The sequence below is a fragment of the Hyperoodon ampullatus genome (genome assembly GCF_949752795.1).
Source record: "Hyperoodon ampullatus genome assembly, chromosome: 4".
NCBI classification, from domain to species: domain Eukaryota; kingdom Metazoa; phylum Chordata; class Mammalia; order Artiodactyla; family Ziphiidae; genus Hyperoodon; species Hyperoodon ampullatus.
This window is the reverse complement of record NC_136917.1, coordinates 69985932-70006950: the sequence shown is the minus strand read 5'-3', so window position 1 is coordinate 70006950 and position 21019 is coordinate 69985932. Positions and strand designations below refer to the sequence as shown.

General features: G+C 40.2%; 1 protein-coding gene across 3 annotated transcripts in view; it reads left to right on the top strand.

Moving 5' to 3' along the window:
- The window catches only part of MEGF10 (multiple EGF like domains 10), a gene marked incomplete at both ends in the record, with an annotated part of 154294 nt that overhangs the window by 82182 nt on the left and 51093 nt on the right, over window positions 1-21019 (top strand). For all 3 annotated transcript variants that reach the window (XM_079704028.1, XM_079704027.1, XM_079704026.1), the window contains 3 exons: window positions 13675-13921; window positions 15573-15693; window positions 19510-19646. In XM_079704028.1, coding sequence (XP_079560154.1) covers window positions 13675-13921; window positions 15573-15693; window positions 19510-19646 — 505 coding nt within the window. The remainder of the gene's footprint in view (window positions 1-13674; window positions 13922-15572; window positions 15694-19509; window positions 19647-21019) is intronic.

Sequence of the window (21019 nt, the reverse complement as noted above, 5' to 3'; positions counted from 1 at the left end):
TCGTAATATTGGGTGAAAACAAGATACACAGTGATACAAACATTTTAATAGAAAACTAATAAATTCATAAAATTTAGGCAATATATTATTACTAATATATTAATAATATATTAATTCATGCAATATATAATTTTTGGACACACAAGCAGACTGGAGTGATACACATTAAAATCATGACAGTGGGGACTTCCCTGGTGCCACAGTGGTTAAGAATCCGCCTGCCAATGCAGGGGACATGGGTTTGAGCCCTAGTCCGGGAAGATCCCACATGCCACGGAACAACTAAGCCCGTGTGCCACAACTACTGAGCCTGAGCTCTAGAGCCCGCGAGCCACAACTACTGAAGCTCACGTGCCTAGAGCCAGTGCTCTGCAACAAAGAGAAGCCACTGCAATGAGAAGCCCATACACTACAACAAAGGGTAGCCCCCGCTCACCGCAACTACAGAAAGCCCACGCGCAGCAGCAAAGACCCAACGCAGCCCAAAATAAATAAATAAATTTATTTATTTAAAAAAAATCATGACAGTGGTTCCCTCTGAGGAAGGAGTAGGGAAAGAACTGAAAACCAGGTACAAAGGAGATAAAAGGAACTTTAACTGTAACGTGTTATTTCTTGCATTAAATGATGAAGCAAATGTGATGCAATGGTCACAACAGTTAATTCTAGGTTGTGAGAACGTGGGCCTTTGCTATAGTAGTACTTGTCTCTGTAGTTAAATTATTTTTTTTTACTCAAGAAAACTTAAATTTTTCAGACCATCCTGTTAGCATTGAGGGTTTGGGACTTGATTTTCCTTACTGTTGGGTTTTAAGCAAATCATTTAAGGCTTCCGCCTTTTGGCCTCTCAGGTCCAGGATGAAGATAATAAGTACTTGCACAGTAGTGGTCCTGAGTACGTATCCTTCAGTGCTCACCTCCAGCCCACCTCTTCTGGAAGCCTTCTCCCCTCTCTGCTCTCCTCTGCCCAGAGGCGCAGTGGGTGTAAGTCCTCTGTGTTCGAGTGTCCTGTGCACTGCACGGCTTAGCACATTCTTTTCTGATAAGTCTCACTGTCGGCCAGTCTCTTCCAGTAGACAAAGAAATCTTAGCTATAGGACAGGTCTTAGGGAGGAGCAATAGTAAGTACTCAACAAACAGAACTTAGTAACCATAGAAGCTGCTTTGTACATTTTTAATGAAAGAATACATGAGCAAAAGAGCAAAAATATGGCAAGACTTTATAAAGCAAGATATCCCATAATGGCTCCCAAGGTCATTGTTTTTCTTTTGACTTCAGTGAATAAATGTAATACCCCCAAATCCCTTACTTAATCCCAGCCTACAATTTATATCCTTGAGATTTCCCTCCACTGTGAATAGAGTCATCAATATGCTCTTGTTGAGAGACATCAACATTTATATTTAGAAACATTAAAGAATAAATATTTCACACCCTTTTTTCTGGTTCATAATTTGGGATAAGCATGCACTGATGTTATACAATGACGGTTCATGCTTAGAAAATTCATTTAATAAACATTTTTTAAAGAAGAATAAAGGTTCTCTCTCGGCCACTGAATAATATTAATATAAACAGCACTGGGTGGTTGGCCATAGTGACTGCTGGCACTCTGTCAGCTCTCCAGCCGGCTTTTTGACATGTGAAGGACATGGGGTTTTAGTGCTTTCAGAGGATCTGGAAAATACATTTTTATTGTTCTTCTTCATGGATGGAGAAGCTTTACAAACTTGTTTTATTTTTAAAGCACTTGATGTTTTGAATGAGGATCTTTTCTTCTACATTAACAAAGGGAATGACACACCATAGCCTTGTTAGCCTGAGGCAAAAGGAATGAAATCACAGGGAGATAAAAGACCCTGAGGGAACCAAGGCTTGGGAAGAAAGTGTGTATATTTTAGGAAGAATCATGTTTTTATATCCTTTGAGACAGCAGAAAATTATTTTGGTCTCTTTTGAAAGCCACACACTCTGTAGAGATATTTTCTTGAAAGTGACTTATTTGTGCTTTGTCTATATATGAGAATATGAAGGGCTGAATTTTCTTTCCTATTAAATTCTCTCATAATCACAGATTTTCCTACATTTAAAGTCAATGGAGAGCATCGCGGTGAAACTCCATGTAAAAATATATTTTTAAGTCCGTATAGCTGACTGATGTAACCTAATAGATGCTTGACATTTAGATGTTAAGGGCACCTACAGTCTTAGTTACTTCAAACAGCAACCCTGGTGAGGGTAGTTATGTATTATAAACTGATGGCACTTTCCCTATGATAAACATGAGTTCCAAGATTCAACACATTATCCCGTTGTAAGTATCTGGTAGAGATGTATCCACAAAGTTCTTGAACCCCATATAGTTCTACAGTGTTACCTGTTCGATCCTAGAGGTGTTAAACCAAGATAAAACAAGAACAAAAAAACGGACTACTCAGTTCATCTAAAGGTTTCTTTATACCAAACACAAGCACACAGAATTGGGCCCTTTTGGTTTTCGCTCTAATTCAGAACCAATTGCTTTAAAAAAAGCATCTTATACTTCAAAATGTGTTTCAAGGCTGTTTCTGTGGTCTTGGTGGGTGTAGATAAGCTGGGGAAAAATCAGGTCCTGGAATTGATGCCTTCTAATATGGCAGGCTTTTTAGATTTTATTTATGACCATCTACTTCTTTATGCTAAGGGGAGGATTATTAAGAAGTTCACATGTTTGTTTCTAAGTTTCTCCTTTTGTATTTCTGGGCTCCATGTATGAGCCTACACCTCTGGACACGTTAATCGTCAGCAAGTGAGCAATTTCTAAATCCAGTTTTTAATTGACAATTAAGAATAGGATGTAAATTAACGCTGGTTTTCATCCCAGGTCTGAGCTTTTTCCAATTGGCTTTATAAAAATGGATGAAAAGGGTGATACACCAGGGCTTGTTTTTACTTTATGGAGTTACTGGGCAATTTGTTTTTGGAATTCACATTGTGAGAACCAAGTTGTCCTTTTTGGCATGAATGATTCATGCAGGACAAACAAATAATGCAAACCACTGACAGGCCTGTTATTCCAGACTCATATACAGCTGGAGGATGTTTTTCTAGGGGTGGGACGCTCCACTGTGCCAACCACGGAATAAAATTTCTGCTGCTACCAGATCTGTGCTGTGTCACACATAGCAACAAGTACTTTTGATGTAATTAGTACATTTCACCATCTCCATTTTACAAAAAGAAAATTAAGTATAATAAAGGTCAGGGACTTGCTCAAGTTTCCATTTCTATGAAGTTTCAGTGTCCCTGCTAAGGTCCAGGCCTGTCTAATGCTAAGTGATTGTACCCATTTCTTGAGCCAGCTAGTGATTGATGAATTTTGTAACAAGGTGAATTTGATGGTAACCATCACTGCTTTCTCTAAGGGAAAAATGATTTCATCTTTTTTTTTTTTTCTGCTGAGGGAGTCCTTTGGATGAGACAATGTGTTAATGTGCCCTTGTCCTTTCCTCTGGAGTATCTCTCCATTTGGCATTTCTCTGTATCTCTAATTGTTCTCCTTTCTTTATTCTTGGTCTACACAAAAACAAGAGATTTACTAAACCATCTCTCATTTGTTCAAAGATTTTCCCTAATGCCTTGTTTTTGTCAATACATGCATGGCTATGGACATGTTGGAACATTTCTTATCAAACCATTCTGATGAACCTGCTACTAACACTTTGAAGCCTGGGAACTGTCATTTTAGGCAAACAAGTATTACTTCTCAAATATCTGTGACACTTTTGTCCTAGAAGGTTCCCCTTTGAAAAGCAGGCAGAAGCCAGTAATGAGCACTGATATCAGATCCGGTAATTGATGAGCATTACTCGCTTGGGATGGTCCACAGGGTGTGTGGAAGAGCGCAGATATGGAAGCATTGATGGGTTTGGGTTGAACCCTTGCTTTTGCCACCTGAATGCTAAGTGACTGAACAAGTTATCATCTGAGTCTATTTTTCACATGAAATGTTGGAGTAATTATACCCATCTCATCGAGTTATTGTGAGGTTAAAATAAATTAGCTGCATAATGCTGACACATGTTCAAAACTCAGTGTATCTTGGAACCTATTCTCTCTTTCTCTGTCCTTTGCGTGGAAAACTGGACTGCTTGAAGTGAAGTAGGAGAGGAGGATGTACCTAGAATTGCGATGATGGTTTTAAGGTTTCTCTGCTTGTCCAAGTTAGTTATCCTGCTCTGCAGGCACAATCACTTTCATTCACTCACCAAATATATCTTGAGAGCCAGCCATGTGCCAGGTACTATGCAGGCCTAGTTTTCAGGTTAGAGCACTCCTTAGCAGGCCAGCTAATAGCATCAGTACTGTTTTCACAGTGAGTTCACTGCCCTTTCTGTTTGCATAGAATCATTTTCAACTTACAGAGGCTCTTCAGATTTAACCATCTCCTTAATTTTATTTTCTCTTTGAGAAATGCCCTGTGTTCTCACTACTGAGATAATTTCCTATTTTCAGTGCCCCTGAATATTGAGTCACTGGCTGACCCCATATGCTCGCTCAGTGAAAGGTCTTATCATTGGCTGCTCCTCCTTAATGGATCATATTAGATGAAAAACATAATTGTGGGATATTATGTTTAACCAAAATATGTAATTTCACTACTTCAGGAGCAGAATGGACTTGTGAAAAGTGCTTGGACTTTTGTTTGCAGACAACCTTGGGTTTAAGTACTGATACCACAGTCTGGTGTTTTTGGACATTTTACCTACATGTTTTCATCCTAAATATCCTCCATGTGCTGAAGGTGATAATGACACCCACCTTGTCAGTTCTGTGAGGACTGGAGAGAGGTGTGTAAAGCATGGAGCCCAGAACGTAGCACAGTATAAATGCTCAGCAGATTGAACTATTTAAAAATGTAAATTTTTGCTTGCTTTTCTCCTCCTGCCAAAAGGATACATTTAATTGCAGAAAATTTAGAAAATCTAGGTAATCTAAATGAATAAAAAAAAAATCACTCACAGTCTTAAGACCCAGAGTTACCCGGTGGTCCCATTGGCCCACAGAGTGTTTCAATATCTGTCTCTCTGTCTCTGTGTCTTTCTCATTCTCCCTCTTCTCCTCCCTTCCCCACATATTAGGTTCAACCATATACAGTTGCTGATATTAGGCCATTTTTGACCTAAGTTAATGACAATTTCATCTAGTTTATTCTAATCTATTGCTAAAATTGGATCATGTGCTACATATTTTTAATCTACTTTTTACAGTTACAATATTGTAAACATCTTTCAAGTTCATTAAATATTCTTCAGTAATATCACTTTTAATTGATGCATGGTATTCCATTGTATGATTATACCAAAATTTTTTTCACCAGTCCTTTATTGCTAGAAAATTAGGTTGTTTCTAATTTTTTTGTTGTTATAACCAGTGCTGGGATAAGCATCCTTAAAGCTTGGCAGGGGGTAGAATAGAGTGGTTTAGAATCCAAACTGAAGACGGGAGGTCTGTTCTTCACCCCTTTTTGCCTGTGTAACTTTAAGCACGTCACCTGGATCTGTTTCTTCTTCTATAAAAGAGGGGTAACTGTAGTCCCTGCTTCATAGGGACACTGTGGTCATTCATCTATTTCAGGTGCTTAGAACAACGTCTGTGGGCACAATGTAAGTACTACTAATTGTCTTTACACACTTATGTTTGTTTCTTTTGGAAAAATCCCCAAAGAGGAATTTATGAGTAAAGGGCTTTTTTTTTTTTTTTTTTTTTTGCGGTACGCAGGCCTCTCACTGTTGTGGCCTCTCCCGTTGCGGAGCACAGGCTCCAGACGCGCAGGCTCAGCAGCCATGGCTCACGGGCCCAGCCGCTCCGCGGCATGTGGGATCTTCCCGGACCGGGGCACGAACCCGCGTCCCCTGCATCGGCAGGCGGACTCTCAACCACTGCGCCACCAGGGAAGCCCGAGTAAAGGGCTTTTGATACACTTTCCCAGACTAATCTCTAAACTAGTTGTGGTATCTGCTATCCCATAATAGTGCATAAGAATGCTGATTTTCCCAAAAAAGGGAGAGATAATCTTCCTCACTGTAAGTATCATTCTCATCATTATTATTACACTACTTCATGACTCAGTTGCACAGTTTTTCACAGCTTAATATCTCTGAATAAGAATGCTTCTCACCATCATTGTCAGCCAGGTGACTGCCAGGACATGATTGTATGAAACCTTCTGTTGATAACTGCTAAGATCTAGAAGGGTGTCCGTGTGTCATAACACCTATGAAATTCAATTTTATTTGAGAGATATGAGACAAGGCAAACATATATAAAAACTGTGATCTGGGCTTCCCTGGTGGCGCAGTGGTTGAGAGTCCGCCTGCCGATGCAGGGGACACGGGTTCGTGCCCCGGTCCGGGAAGATCCCACATGCCGCGGAGCGGCTGGGCCCGTGAGCCATGGCCGCTGAGCCTGCGCGTCCGGAGCCTGTGCTCTGCAACGGGAGAGGCCACAACAGTGAGAGGCCCGCGTACCACACACACACAAAAAAACTGTGATCTAAGTGCAAAGTGAGTGTCATGGAAAATATGTATTGCCTTTTTCAGAGAGCATCTCAGATTGGGTTGTAAAATGTACCTGAAGCACAGAGGTTTCTGAGCTGAGCTTGGCAGGCTGGGGAGGACTGATGGAGGGAGAGGACATGTCTAATATCTCTTCTTCTCTGCTTATTTCTATACTTCTTTTTGTTGTGCACACAGCTAAGAAAGATGACAGTGGCCATGATACAATAGTGCAGAAGCCCAAGAGGGCATTCATGGATGTTTGTCATGTAAAAGGCTTTTGGCCACTGCATGATCTTTCTGAATGTAACACCCCCTGCAACCTCCCTCTCCTTGCAGTTCCCCTTTCTCCCATGTACAAATCCTCTGCCCTTTACCTAAATATGGCACCCTCTGCCTTTAGGTCTTCGCTTAGACATCATTTTATCAGGGAAGGCTTTCCCGACTCACCAACATTGGTTAAGTGTCATCCCTGTGCTTTCCGTTGTACCCAGTCCATATCCTTACCTCACTACCTGTCACAGGTTATTCTCTTGCCTAGTAACTTGGCACCTTGCCATTAAACTATAAACTTGTAGAAGCATGAGCTTTATTGTTCTTGTTTGAAGTCAAGGCCTGGTACCATGCCTGGCACAAGGCAGGTACTTAAGAGATATCACTTGAGTGAATTTCAACCCCCAGCCCCTGAACATAACCTGTGGTTACAGATGTCATTGGAAGTTACAGCCATTTAGAGCTCCAGAGTGAGTCCATTGTCTTGAGAGGAGCCAGTGCTCTGCTAAACTGTCCCTAAGAGCTGTAGCATGGCCTGTATACTCCTAACATTACAGAGTAGTTTAAAATCCCTTTTATTTCCAACTTATTATGAGAGCTTCTTAGAGCAAGCTGTCTGTGCTGAGACCCTCGTTAAGCTGTCTCCTGAAACATCTGCATGATTCTGGGCACATGGCATCTGATAGCCCATTTCTAGCTGTTTGCACAATAAGAACTGAAACCAGAAGCTGAAAAGGAGGCATCGCTTCCTTATTAGCATCTGGGTTCTTTTCAATTTAATCTGAAACAAAATTTTGTTCATTTACCTTTTCCTATTAGGATATTCAAGTTATTTCCATGTTAACTACATTTAAAAAAATTTTTTTATTTTATTGAAGTATAGTTGATTTACAATGTTGTGTTAATTTCTGCTGTACAGCACAGTGATTCAGTTATACATATTATATATTTTTTAAAAGTTGTCTGTGGTAGTAACCAACCCAGTCCCTTTTTCTTGAGGAGTGAAATACTTGCCCCTTGAAATTTGAGTGAGGTGTTAACTAAAAGATGTCAGATGATTTGAGTTCAGACTCTCTCCAAACTGTCTTTCTAAATACAGTACTTGAATTCAGGATAATTGACCAAGCTTGGCACTAAACATAAGGAACAAATTCTCCCTCTTGTACTAGACAGTCAACATACTCTTGTATTTGTAGTGATCAGGAAAGAAAGCTGGCTTTTGTGTGATAAACTGTGTAACTCACTAGTATACATTTAAAAGTGGATATGTTGAAGCAGTTAAATATGACAAATGAAGAAAGGAAAGGAAGTCACATTGATGGCTACATTCAAGCCAGGCTTCTGTATCTTGCTTGTCCTACTTCCTGTCTATTTGTCTGTAGACTTCTGTATGTGGATTTTCTTCCCAGTAGAGTCCATGTTGGTGCTTAGTATTCACATTGTGAGGCCCATGTATCAGTGGCTTTTTAGAGAAATACAACCCCAAGGGGAGAAGCTGTCACTTCAAAGCATGCCACAGTGCTTAGATATAGGCGGGAAATTAACCATGTCGGCACGATAATATTTCTTTAAAAGCCTGAAACCCTTTCTTTAATGCTGATAGTTATCAATGTCTGCTATAAACTTGTTTCTACCATGAGGAGATATCTTAAGGGGTATTTTGTTTTTGTTTTTATCTAATCCCAAGAAAATAGAACTGGTCTCTGCCTGACTGCTCTGCTGGGAGAGAAGCTGTTGAATGGGATGTACAAATAAATGGGTTATGAAGGAGAGGAGAGATCAGTTCTATCCCCTCAATACTTGAATTCTTCCTACCACTCTCCTCTTGTTGTAAAATATACTCTATAAAACATATGTGCTCCGGCCCCCTCTTACCCCAATATCACGGTGAGGGAAAAGAACTCTTAAGTCATCGTGATTTTTTTTTAATGCTTTTGACATGACCTTGATATCCTTATCAAGGTAATTTTATTACCTACATTGTTTTTCTGTGTCAATCAATTAATCCCCCATTATACATAAGGAAAAATGGATCTTTAATTTAGCATCTGAGGCTCCCAGAAGTTGAGAGGGATGTGGACATTCTGGAGAGGATTCAGCAAAGAAAATGAGTGAAACTGAATAAACTTTTTAAAAGTACATAAAAGTATTGAGGTTGTAGTATTTAGTATAGCAAAGAGCAGTGTCAAGGATGTATTCATGTTTAAGGAATAAAATCATTTACAATATAGAGAACAGTGATGTACAGGATTGACTATACTGTTAAGGTGGGGGGGATCAAGTTATAGGATCATGGGTTTGGCTTACATGTAATGAAGATTTTCCGTACTCTTAGGATTGATGAACCAGGGAACAAGTTACAAAGGACTATGTAATTTACCTTGGGGGACCTTCAAAACAGGACAGATTTTTCTCCAACTGGGATAACTGAGAGGGCTTAAAGGAACATACCATGTAATTTTTTTTTTAAGAATAAATCTTAGATTGAAAGAATTATAATTGAAAAAAACCCACAACTTTGTCCATATCCATAGGCAATAAAAGAAACTACTCATATGAATAACAATTAGGCTGAAATCTCATCTTGGAACTACCACTTAATCTTATTTTGTGAAAGAATATTGTGAGTTCTTCGGTAATTGCTTTCTTGATCTGCTTTAGGTTCGATAATTCTCTTCCACTGCTTTTAATTGTGTGAAAGTATGTTTATTAAAGTACTAATGAGACCAAAGCCATACTGATTAAAAACAGAATTATTCATTTAAACCTTCTGAAATTATGAAATGAAAGGTAGGTTCTAATAATGTAAGATAAATCCTGCATATCTAATAGTCTAATAAGTTGTTTGCTGTGTGCCTAGTTTGGTTTTTTTCAGTAGTTTATTCCAGATCTGTTGACGTTATAAAATTTTTATGAAATGAAACTTTTTTTTATCATAAAAGCAATTTATCCTAAGAGCTCTAGGCAGGATGCTTCCTCCCTAGTGATTTTTATAGCATCTAATTAATAAATGCACCGCTGCCTAGGCAATGCATATTGAGAGTAGGCTTTGCTTATTGTCACCCTTCATAAATTTTAGAATGTTTGCGATTGAGGATTTTTTCTTCACCGCTCTCTTTTTCCTGCTCATTGACTTGAATCATGGCCATTCTTCCTTTCCTTTGGAACTGCATTTGAAAATCTGACTTTTAGCCCAGGACCAGATGGCTTCATAGGTGAATTCTGTCAAACATTTAGAGAAGAGCTAACACCTATCCTTCTCCAACTCTTCCAAAATATAGCAGAGGGAGGAACACTCCCAAACTCATTCTACGAGGCCACCATCACCCTGATACCAAAACCAGACAAAGATGTCAAAAAGAAAGAAAACTACAGGCCAATATCACTGATGAACATAGATGCAAAAATCCTCAACAAAATACTAGCAAACAGAATCCAACAGCACATTAAAAGGATCATACACCATGATCAAGTGGCGTTTATCCCAGGAATGCAAGGATTCTTCAATATATGCAAATCAATCAATGTGATACACCATATTAACAAATTGAAGAATAAAAACCATATGGTCATCTCAATAGATGCAGGAAAAGCTTTAGACAAAATTCAACACCCATTTATGATAAAAACCCTGCAGAAAGTAGGCATAGAGGGAACTTAACTCAACATAATAAAGGCCATATGTGACAAACCCACAGCCAACATCGTTCTCAATGGTGAAAAACTGAAACCATTTCCTCTAAGATCAGGAACAAGACAAGGTTGTCCACTCTCACCACTATTATTCAACATAGTTTTGGAAGTTTTAGCCACAGCGATCAGAGAAGAAGAAGAAATAAAAGGAATCCAAATTGGAAAAGAAGAAGTAAAGCTGTCACTCTTTGCAGATGATATGATACTATACATAGAGAATCCCAAAGATGCTACCAGAAAACTACTAGAGCTAATCAATGGATCTGGTAAAGTAGCAGGATACAAAATTAATGCACAGAAGTCTCTTGCATTCCTATACACTAATGATGAAAAATCTGAGAGTGAAATTAAGGAAACACTCCCATTTACCATTGCAACAAAAAGAATAATACCTAGGAATAAACCTACCTAAGGAGACAAAAGACCTGAATGCAGAAAACTATAAGACACTGATGAAAGAAATTAGAGATGATACAAACAGATGGAGAGATATACTCTGTTCTTGGATTGGAAGAATCAACATTGTGAAAATGACTATACTACCCAAAGCAATCTACAGATTCAATGCAATCCCTATCAAACTACCACTGGCATTTTTCACAGAACTAGAACAAAAAATTTCACAATTTGTATGGAAACAAAAAAGACCCCAAATAGCTAAAGCAATCTTGAGAAAGAAAAATGGAGCTGGAGGAATCAGGCTCCCAGACTTCAGACTATACTACAAAGCTACAGTAATCAAAACAGTATGGTACTGGCCCAAAAACAGACATATAGATCAATGGAACAGGATAGAAAGCCCAGAGATAAACCCACGCACATATGGTCACCTTATTTTTGATAAAGGAGGCAAGAATATACAGTGGAGAAAAGACAGCCTCTTCAATAAGTGGTGTTGGGAAAACTGTTCGGCCACATGTAAAAGAATGAAATTAGAACACTCCCTAACACCACACACAAAAATAAACTCAAAATGCATTAAAGACCTAAATGTAAGGCCAGACACTATCAAACTCTTAGAGGAAAACATAGGCAGAACAGTCTATGACATAAATCACAGCAAGATCCTTTTAGACACACCTCCTAGAGAAATGGAAATAAAACAAAAACAAGCAAATGGGACCTAATGAAACTTAAAAGCTTTGCACAGCAAAGGAAACCATAAACAAGACGAAAAGACAACCCTCAGAATGGGAGAAAATATTTGCAAATGTAGCAACTGACAAAGGATTAATCTCCAAAATTTACAAGCAGCTCATGGAGCTCAATATCAAAAAAACAAACAACCCAATCCAAAAATGGGCAAAAGGCCTAAATAGACATTTCCCCAAGGAAGATATACAGATTGATTGCCAACAAACACGTGAAAGGATACTCAACATCACTAATCATTAGAGAAACACAGATCAAAACTACAATGAGATATCACCTCACACCAGTCAGAATGGCCATCATCAAAAAAATCTACAAACATTAAATGCTGGAGAGGGTCTGGAGAAAAGGGAACCCTCTTGCACTGTTGGTGGGAATGTAAATTGATACAGCCGCTATGGAGAACAGTATGGAGGTTCCTTAACAAACTACAAATAGAACTACCATACGACCCAGCAATCCCACTACTGGGCATATACCCTGAGAAAACCATAATTCAGAAAGAGTCATGTACCACAATGTTCATTGTAGTTCTATTTACAATAGCCAGGCCCTGGAAGCAACCTAAGTGTCCATCGACAGATGAATGGATAAAGAAGATATTGCACATATATACAATGGAATGTTACTCAGCCATAAAAAGAAGCAAAATTGAGTTATTTGTAGTGAGGTGGATGGACCTAGAGTCTGTCATACAGAGTGAAGTAAGTCAGAAAGAGAAAAACAAATACCATATGCTAACACATATATGGAATCTAAAAAAAAAAAAAATGGTTCTGAAGAACCTGGGGCAGGACAGAAATAAAGACACAGACATAGAGAATGGACTTGAGGACACGGGGAGGGGGAAGGGTAAGCTGAGATGAAGTGAGAGAGTGGCATGGACATATATACACTACCAAATGTAAAATAGATAGCTAGTGGGAAGCGGCCGCATAGCACAGGGAGATCAGCTCAGTGCTTTGTGACCACCTAGAGGGGTGGGATAGGGAGGGTGGGAAGGAGATGCAAGAGGGAGGAGATATGGGGATATATGTATATGTATAGCTGATTCACTTTGTTATAAAGCAGAAACTAACACACAATTGTAAAGCAATTATACTCCAATAAAGCTGTTAAAAGCAAAATATGTCTTTTAAATGCTTTTTTCTGCCTTTGTATTACCCGGTTTCATGTACCTCTTATCTTTTTATTTGCTGTCCACATCAGTTTCAGGTTTGTTGTATTTTCAAGTCAGTGACGTTAAACATTTAGTCAATTTTTTTCCTACCTTTTCTGGTTATCTCCCAATCACATGTATTTTGATTGATTACTTTGAAAGCACAGCAGCAGTTTCCTTTTCGAGAGCTCGGCGCATACCTGTAGCAAGGCCAGCCCACTCCTCAGTGGACTGCCTGTGGGTCGCCTCTCTGTCCCTCTCATCATTGCCTGAGGCGAGGCTCCCTCACTGATCTCCTGAGTACTATGCTTCTTGCCCCAACTCCTGCCTCTCCTTGTCAGCTCCTTCCTGCCCTCCTCATGCTATAGCCAGCTCATCTTACTAGAAGGCAAATCTCCATTGTCCCTGAGTGCTTAAAATCCTTTACTACCAATCCCTTGTCCACCAGATGCAATCCAAACTTCTTGGTGTGCATAAAAACCCCTGCATAAGCTGACCATTCCCACCTGCCTAGCCAGCCTCCTCTCTCCCTACAGCTGCTCACACCCTCCCCTAGCCAATGACTCTGGCCACATCAAACGCAACATTCCAGGTGCAGGGAACAGGCTGAGCACAGGCATGGAGTTGAACAGTATAGCCATGCTTTAGCAGCAGAGTGATAGGAAGTGGTCCACTGCAGAGTACCAGTGAAATATTGCCATGGATGTGTGCCCGAGCCCTGCTGCTCGGTTGAGGAATGGTGATGAAGGGATCATCAAGCCACTCTCTCTCCAAAGGGAGAGGAAAGCTGCTTCTAAAGAGCTTGCCATTACCCACACCTGTCCGCTGATGCCCTCCACTGTTTCTTTCCCCAACCTCAGCCTGCGACGGTGATCATTGGGGGCCTCACTGCAGCAGCCGGTGCCAGTGCAAAAACGGGGCTCTGTGCAACCCCATCACGGGGGCTTGCCACTGCACTGCAGGCTTCCGGGGCTGGCGCTGCGAGGAGCGCTGTGAGCAGGGCACATATGGTAACGACTGTCACCAGAGATGCCAGTGCCAGAACGGAGCTACCTGCGATCACGTCACGGGGGAGTGCCGCTGCCCACCCGGCTACACTGGAGCCTTGTAAGTGACTTGCTGCTGAGCAGCATAGCAGAGCCCACCCACCCTCTCTGTTCATGCTGCTGGTATATTCCTGCACTTCTGTCTCTATTGCTGCCTGAAGAGTTACTGAGGGAATAGGACCCCAGGCCCAGATGTGGAGATGAGCAGTGATGGCCACTAGGTGCTCCTGCTGTTTGCCATAGAGCATCAGAGCCCAGCCAGAGCCTCAGAGCCAGCTTCCATGCCTTCTTTTGGCAGAGCAGAGGCAGAGAGGGCCAGGATGCTGTGCTGAATGGCAATATTTGGGGTTGTTGGGGCAGATTTGGGTTCGACTTTGATACTCCCTCAATTGCATTCATTTTACACTGCCGGCTGTTAATGATCTACGTTGTTCTGCTCTGTTAATTAGCTGGATAAAGCTGGGTGGGTTCAGTGCCTTAGAGAAGAAGGAAGGCGAAAGATGTCAGAAATAGTCCATGATGAAAGGTTAGCTGGGTTATTTAATGCCCATAGATATGTATGTTGCTTTGTGAGTATGAAAGTACATATATCACATCTGTGCAGGATATGTGCACACAGATAGTTTAATTCTTTCTGGAGAACACTAAAGCAGTTACTTAATCTCTACAACTTTATTTTGTGGAAAGGGCATTCTTCAGTTTTCTTGTATTAGCAAACAGACTAAGAGGCAGAATTTCAAAAAAAAAAAAGTAGGAGATAAAAAAATTTTCTTCCCTTAATGAGAAAATTACACTTGTAAGTCACAAAATTAGAACTTGAAAAAAATGTGGCTGACTAGGTAAATACTTCCTGCTGACAATGTTAGGGCTATACAAGTAGAGCTAAGGAAAAAATTGCATTAGCCAAGAAAGCCCTGATTTTCAGAAGAATGGATGATCATCTCAGACTCTTTAATTGTTAATATTGCTTTTATGGGTTTTTATCAAGGCCACAGTTGAATAGGGCTTTGGGAAGCTTGCAGCAATTTTACAGGAGAGTAAAAAAGACAATTAAAGGCTCAGGGAAGAAGGTGTATTCATACAATATGGGGTGGGGGCTTGTCATTCTGAAGAAGAGAACGCTGAAAATTGATTATGAAGATTTTGTACACTAATGGGGTGATGTGTAGATGTTTCAGTCTCCTCTGAGGTTAGAACAAACACACCAAATAGACTTCCAGTGTAACCCATGAGCTTTATAAAAGTTGCATGGAAAGTTCCTGTCACCAGGGAGCGTGTGGCCCACGAGAGTCATCCTTGGTGCTCTCTGATAGGACAGATTCTCCTCAAATTGAAATGGTTTCATTAGAAAATATCCCAAAACATGGGAATTCCTTGGTGGTCCAGTGGTTAGGACTCCATGCTCTTACTGCCGAGGGCCTGTGTTCAATCCCTGGTCAGGGAACTAAGATCCCACAAGCCTAGCATCGTCCCCCACCCCCACAATCAAAAAAAGCTAATCACTCAGAAGATATCCCCAAACAAAGGGAAGGACTAGGTGACCCCTCAAAGACCCTTCCATCCAATATGATTGATGCCCTTGATGTTAATGAAATGAACTGGACAGAGAAATCTGGTCTATTTTGGGGCCGTGGGTGCTGCTGTGTCTGTGAACCTAAGGGTTGTGTGGTTGGGTAAATCATGGTGTCCTTTGTCACATGTTAATCCCTCAGCTGTGAGGATCTTTGTCCCCCTGGCAAGCACGGGCCACAGTGTGAGCAGAGATGCCCCTGCCAAAATGGAGGTGTATGTCATCACGTCACTGGAGAATGTTCGTGTCCTTCTGGCTGGCTGGTAAGCTCACTTCCACCCTCCCAAAGCACCCTTTTCCAGGATACTCAAGTGAAAACGCATGTGGAGGACTTTGGTACAAAAGAAAGTTACACTGATGGTTAAAGATTCCAAAATTGGAAATACCTGACCATTTCAAGGCTGGAATTTTTCAGTCCAGAGAAGGCAGAAGGTGATTAAATCCTGAACTTGAAGTATACTAAGGGTCCTCATGGAAAAGATAGTAGGCCATCTGTCCTGCATTTCCCCTCAGGACATAAAAGGGAAATATCTTGCCTTACACATGACAGCAAGGACTGTCAAACCCTGCAACTATTTAAATAAGCATTTTCATAATTATGCTCTATGGATCATTATTATTCTTTGGGAACATTATTCTCAACAGGTTAAGTGTTATGTGAAAAAGCTATTTGGTCTTATGAATTTGGAGACACATTGAGGAAAGCCAAGTTTTCCAAATATTGCAGAACTTCTCAGAGGTTTTAGTATGTTACTTTAAGAGGAAGCTATATCTCACAACACTTCCCAAACTTTGACTGTGATACTCTGTCTTTTTTTTTTATAATTAATTTATTTTTATTATTTATTTATTCACTCTTTTTGGCTGCGTTGGGTCTTTGTTGCTGTGTGCGGGCTTTTGCTACTTGCGGCGAGTGGGGGCTACTCTTCGTTGTGGTGCGTGGCCTTCTCATTACTCTTTATGTAGTGTCTCACAGGTTTAATGTTATGTGGAATAAAAAATGTCAAAGCTGGTTTACTAAGTAGATTACTCTGAAATCAGGAAATAACATTGGTTCGTATTTCTCTGAGTTGGTTTGTGTATAAGTCTGCTTGAAGGCAGAAGAGTGAATGACCAATGTCTATTTCCTTCGTTAACATACAGAAAATAAAAGAACAATTTACTTGATCATTACCTTCCATCTCCATGAACTGTAGTGAAGCTGTTCTTGCAGGGGTTCAAGTGACTTAATTGCCAAATCCAGTAACAACTCCTCTCTTCTCATTCCGCTTCACTTCTCCAAAGCTTTTGACTCTGTTGCTCATCCACCTCCCTTTCCTAATCTCTTTTCCCTCCACTTTTTGATAATCCTCTGTCCTACCTCTCTTACTAAAAATCTCTTTTCCTAATCCCCCTTCTTTTACATACTGCTTTCTTACAGTATATCCTTGGTTCCAGTCTTATCTTTCTCTTTTGTCACTATAAATCTTTTCTAGAAAGCTCATTAGGATTCATGGCTTTAACAATCATCTGCTGATTTTCCCAAACCTTGACTTTCCCTCACTTGACCACAGATGTGTATTTGATGTGTCTGCCTTAGGAGCCAGACATGGGATGGGACTGGTTTGGGATTGCCCTTGTTGTAGGCATGGAGCAAAGGAGACCTGGAGTCCACTTCCTGGTGAGAATCATGGGAAGTAAGGTTGAGTTCAAGATGTTAAGACCACTGGGAGAAGTGGAAAAGAAATATCAGAACCAAGGCAAGAGCTGGAAATGGTAAGTGGGCAAGACAAAGAAGCAGAGCCTGGGGAAACTCTGAAGCAATGGAGTCAGTGCAAGGGGGCCTTTTATTGATGCCTCATGGTGAGGTGAACAGGGGAGCTATTGAAGTACTACTGAGCTGGAAGCAGGCCCATCAAAGTCAGTGGTCATAGAACCAAATTTGTTGTACCCCTAATCCTTTGTTGTACCGCAATTCCTTTTTTACCTTTTTTATCCTCATTAAAACCAACACTTCTTTTTTAGTTGCCCAAGGTAGAAATGCTGAATTATCTTTGACTCCTTCTCTTCTTTTATTTCTTATATTCAACCTTTTGCCAACACTGGTCATTGCTTGGTCCTTAGCAAGGGATGGATTTTGCTGGGATAGCAGAGTGTCCAGGGAGCTCTGTGTTCTTTGGATGAGGAGCTATAGGCATGTTACTCCTAGGATTTTTGTGTAGACATTGTCTGTAGAGTTGCCTCATCTTGAGATTGAAGCTTTGTTCTTCTTCTGGGTCAGGGGGGTCATGATGTGGGATAGTGGTAACCACAAGTTTGGACAGTGAGTCCCAGTAGGTGGGCAGATGGCCCTCTCCATCAGCCCAGTGGAGCCTCCCTAACACTCTGGGGCCCCTACCTTGATAAATGTTTCTTACTGAATGTTTCAGGTCATTTTTTTATGTGCATAGCTGAGCTTCCAACTCACACTTCTCTTTACAACATTTTCTTTGTGCAGTCATCCTAGGTACTTTTCATGATGAATATATATTCCTATCACACATACACATGTATGTATTTCAACTAATAGGAATGATGTGAGCAAATAGCTTTAAGTAGGACATTAATCCTTATTTATAAACAATATTTCAACAGCATCTCTGAAGCTTATGTGGGACCATTACAAAATGTGAGTAGTTAGTCCCTGAGAGAGTGAGAATTTTCACCAGAGCCCCTGCTTATCATGGATTAACCCTAGGCGTGTTATTACTTTAGTCCTGTTAATACGTTGTGCTAGAATGGAGGGGCCAGAGCTATTTTTACATCTTTCCCCCTCACCATGTTGTGAGCTAATTAAAGGTTGTGACTTTATCTTTGATTCTCAGAGCTTAGCACAATGCCTGGCACATAGATGATTCTCCATTAAGTATTGATTTGAATCACCTCTCAAAGGGTTTTTCAGTTCCAAGATTCTGGAAGAACTTTCCTCATTGGTAGATAACTAGAAACCACCAGAGGAGACTTAATTAGCACACCAACTGCCTTTGTAGATAGCCAGGAGTTAGAGGAAATGTATTTTCTTACACTACCCAGAATAAACATTTACAAAACCATCTGGTGTTTGCTAGTCTCCAATATCAGAGTGCCCACAGTCTGTCTTTTTATAGAGAAGGAGGACAAAGCAACAGCTTCCAACATTTAAAAACATTGTAAAAATTCCTGTTACTTGGGATATGTTGTTTGCTGAAACAGTAACTCCAGTAAATAGATGATAAGCTACAAGCCCAAGTTATGTAGACGAGTGAAGTAGAAAATAGTAGAATATTTCATTGACTTATTGGCAAAGTATCTTATGCTTCTCCACATAGTACTGGAATAAATATGACAGTGTCTGACAAGACAGACAGCCTCTAGGGTGAGGAGATGTGTCCAAGTTACTCTCTCGATTTTTCTCCCCAGGAAATAGGCTTTCCTATTGATCTTGGCCCAACAATGTTTGTTGAACCTGCTGAAAATAAAAGTGTATTTTCTTCTGAAATAAAATGTCTAGGTTTATTTCTGCTGAAGTATTTCTTAGGCAATGTTATCATTAATTCAGGTACAAAAAATGTCAGTCTTTTCTTATGCTTCCTTATAAGAAATAAAACCAATGATAAAGTGTGTTTTCTCTAGAACATATGGTGAAGCATTTGGATATTCCATTTGGGCCAGATGTTGTCATTTATGTAATGGATGCTCAATAAGTATTGTTGACTTACTGTACATGTAAGACAGAAGGAAGAACACTTAGGAGGATTTGTAAATTCCTTAGGTAATAATTCCTTACATAATAATTTGATGTAACTTAATTTTTTTAATATAGGTATTTCTTAAGATTACTATTCTGCCACCTATGAGTATATCTTGAGATTTAGGCTTACTAAGCAAATAAGTCAATTTAGAATTTCTAACACTTTTGAGATGATGAACAGAGTGTATGTGTTCTAAAATCTCCTTTATCTAATCTTGCAGCCCTGTTCCTATATCCCTCCTCCCTTTTTGTTTCCCCTCTTTTCTCCCTTCTCCTTTGGCCCTTCCCTGGCTGGAGGCCCATCTAATTTCCCAAGTCTCTTTGAATGCAGGGCACAGTGTGTGGTCAGCCTTGCCCCGAGGGACGCTTTGGAAAGAACTGTTCACAAGAATGTCAGTGCCATAATGGAGGGACGTGTGATGCCACCACGGGCCAATGTCACTGTAGTCCTGGATACACAGGGGAACGGTAAGGGACATCCTTGTGCTTCTCTGACTGTTTGTAACGGTGTGAAAGGAGAGCTTGGAGGGTCCAGGGAACACGTTTACTACCATTTGTCTGTGACTATTCTGTAATCATCCAAGAAGCATCTGTAAGGTATCAGTGTGTTTGACAGATTCCTTCCCAACTCAATGCATAGAAACTGGATCATAGACAGCAATGGTGAATTGAAGATACAGCAAAGGTGAATTGAAGATATTATATTTTATTTTTAAAAAATAATAAAATATCAGAACCCATGATGGATGAGTTCTATACAGTTAAGTGTTTAGGACAGCCACTTCAAGCACCAATACTTTTTACTTTTTAAAGATTTTTCGATAGATTTATTTTAAAATGGGATGTGTACTTAGGTATCTTTAAAAAGTATGTCAGGCATAAAGTTACCTTCTTATGATGCTGTGTGCTCTTAAGAATAGCAGTCGTTTGTTTTCTTTGATATTGAACTGCATGAGCTGCAGTGTATTTGATATTGAACTGCATGAGCTGCTGTGTATTTTGGAGATTAATCCTTTGTCAGTTGCTTCGTTTGCAAATATTTTCTCCCATTCTGAGAGTTGTCTTTTCGTCTTGCTTATGGTTTCCTTTGCTGTGCAAAAGCTTTTAAGTTCCATTAGGTCCCATTTGTTTATTTTTGTTTTTATTTCCATTTCTCTAGGAGGTGGGACGAAGTGAGAGCGTGACATTGACATATATACACTACCAAACGTAAAATAGATAGCTAGTGGGAAGCAGCCACATAACACAGGGAGATCAGCTCGGTGCTTTGTGACCACCTAGAGGGGTGGGATAGGGAGGGTGGGAGGGAGATGCAAGAGGGAGGGGATATGGGGATATATGTATACATATAGCTGATTCACTTTGTTGTACAGCAGAAACTAACACAGCATTGTTAAGCAATTATACTCCAATAAAGATGTTAAAAAAAAGGATAAAAAAAAAAAAGAAGAATAGCAGTTGTTTCATTGTGCAGTGCTGATAGAGTAAGACCCTGTGGGACTCACGGGGCTCTCTGGTCCCACGTGATGCTCGTGTGGTGCATGGTTTTTACACCCACTGCTTGTCCTTTTTTGTGTTAGGTGGTAAAGTGTTACCCAGAGTGCTTTTACAGCTTCTAATTAGCTCTTTAATCTGTTGCATTCTGGAAGACTTGATAACCAAGCTTGCTAGATGTGTGTGTAAAATTAGAGAAAGAGGCTTGAGAGGCAGAAGAGTATAATAGCCAAAGCAAAGGTTTTGGAACCTGTGTCCTTGGAAACATCCTAATCTATAATGTTCAAATAAATAACTGTACTTTCCTCTAGGGTTGTTATAAGGATTAAATGAGTACATTAAAGCAT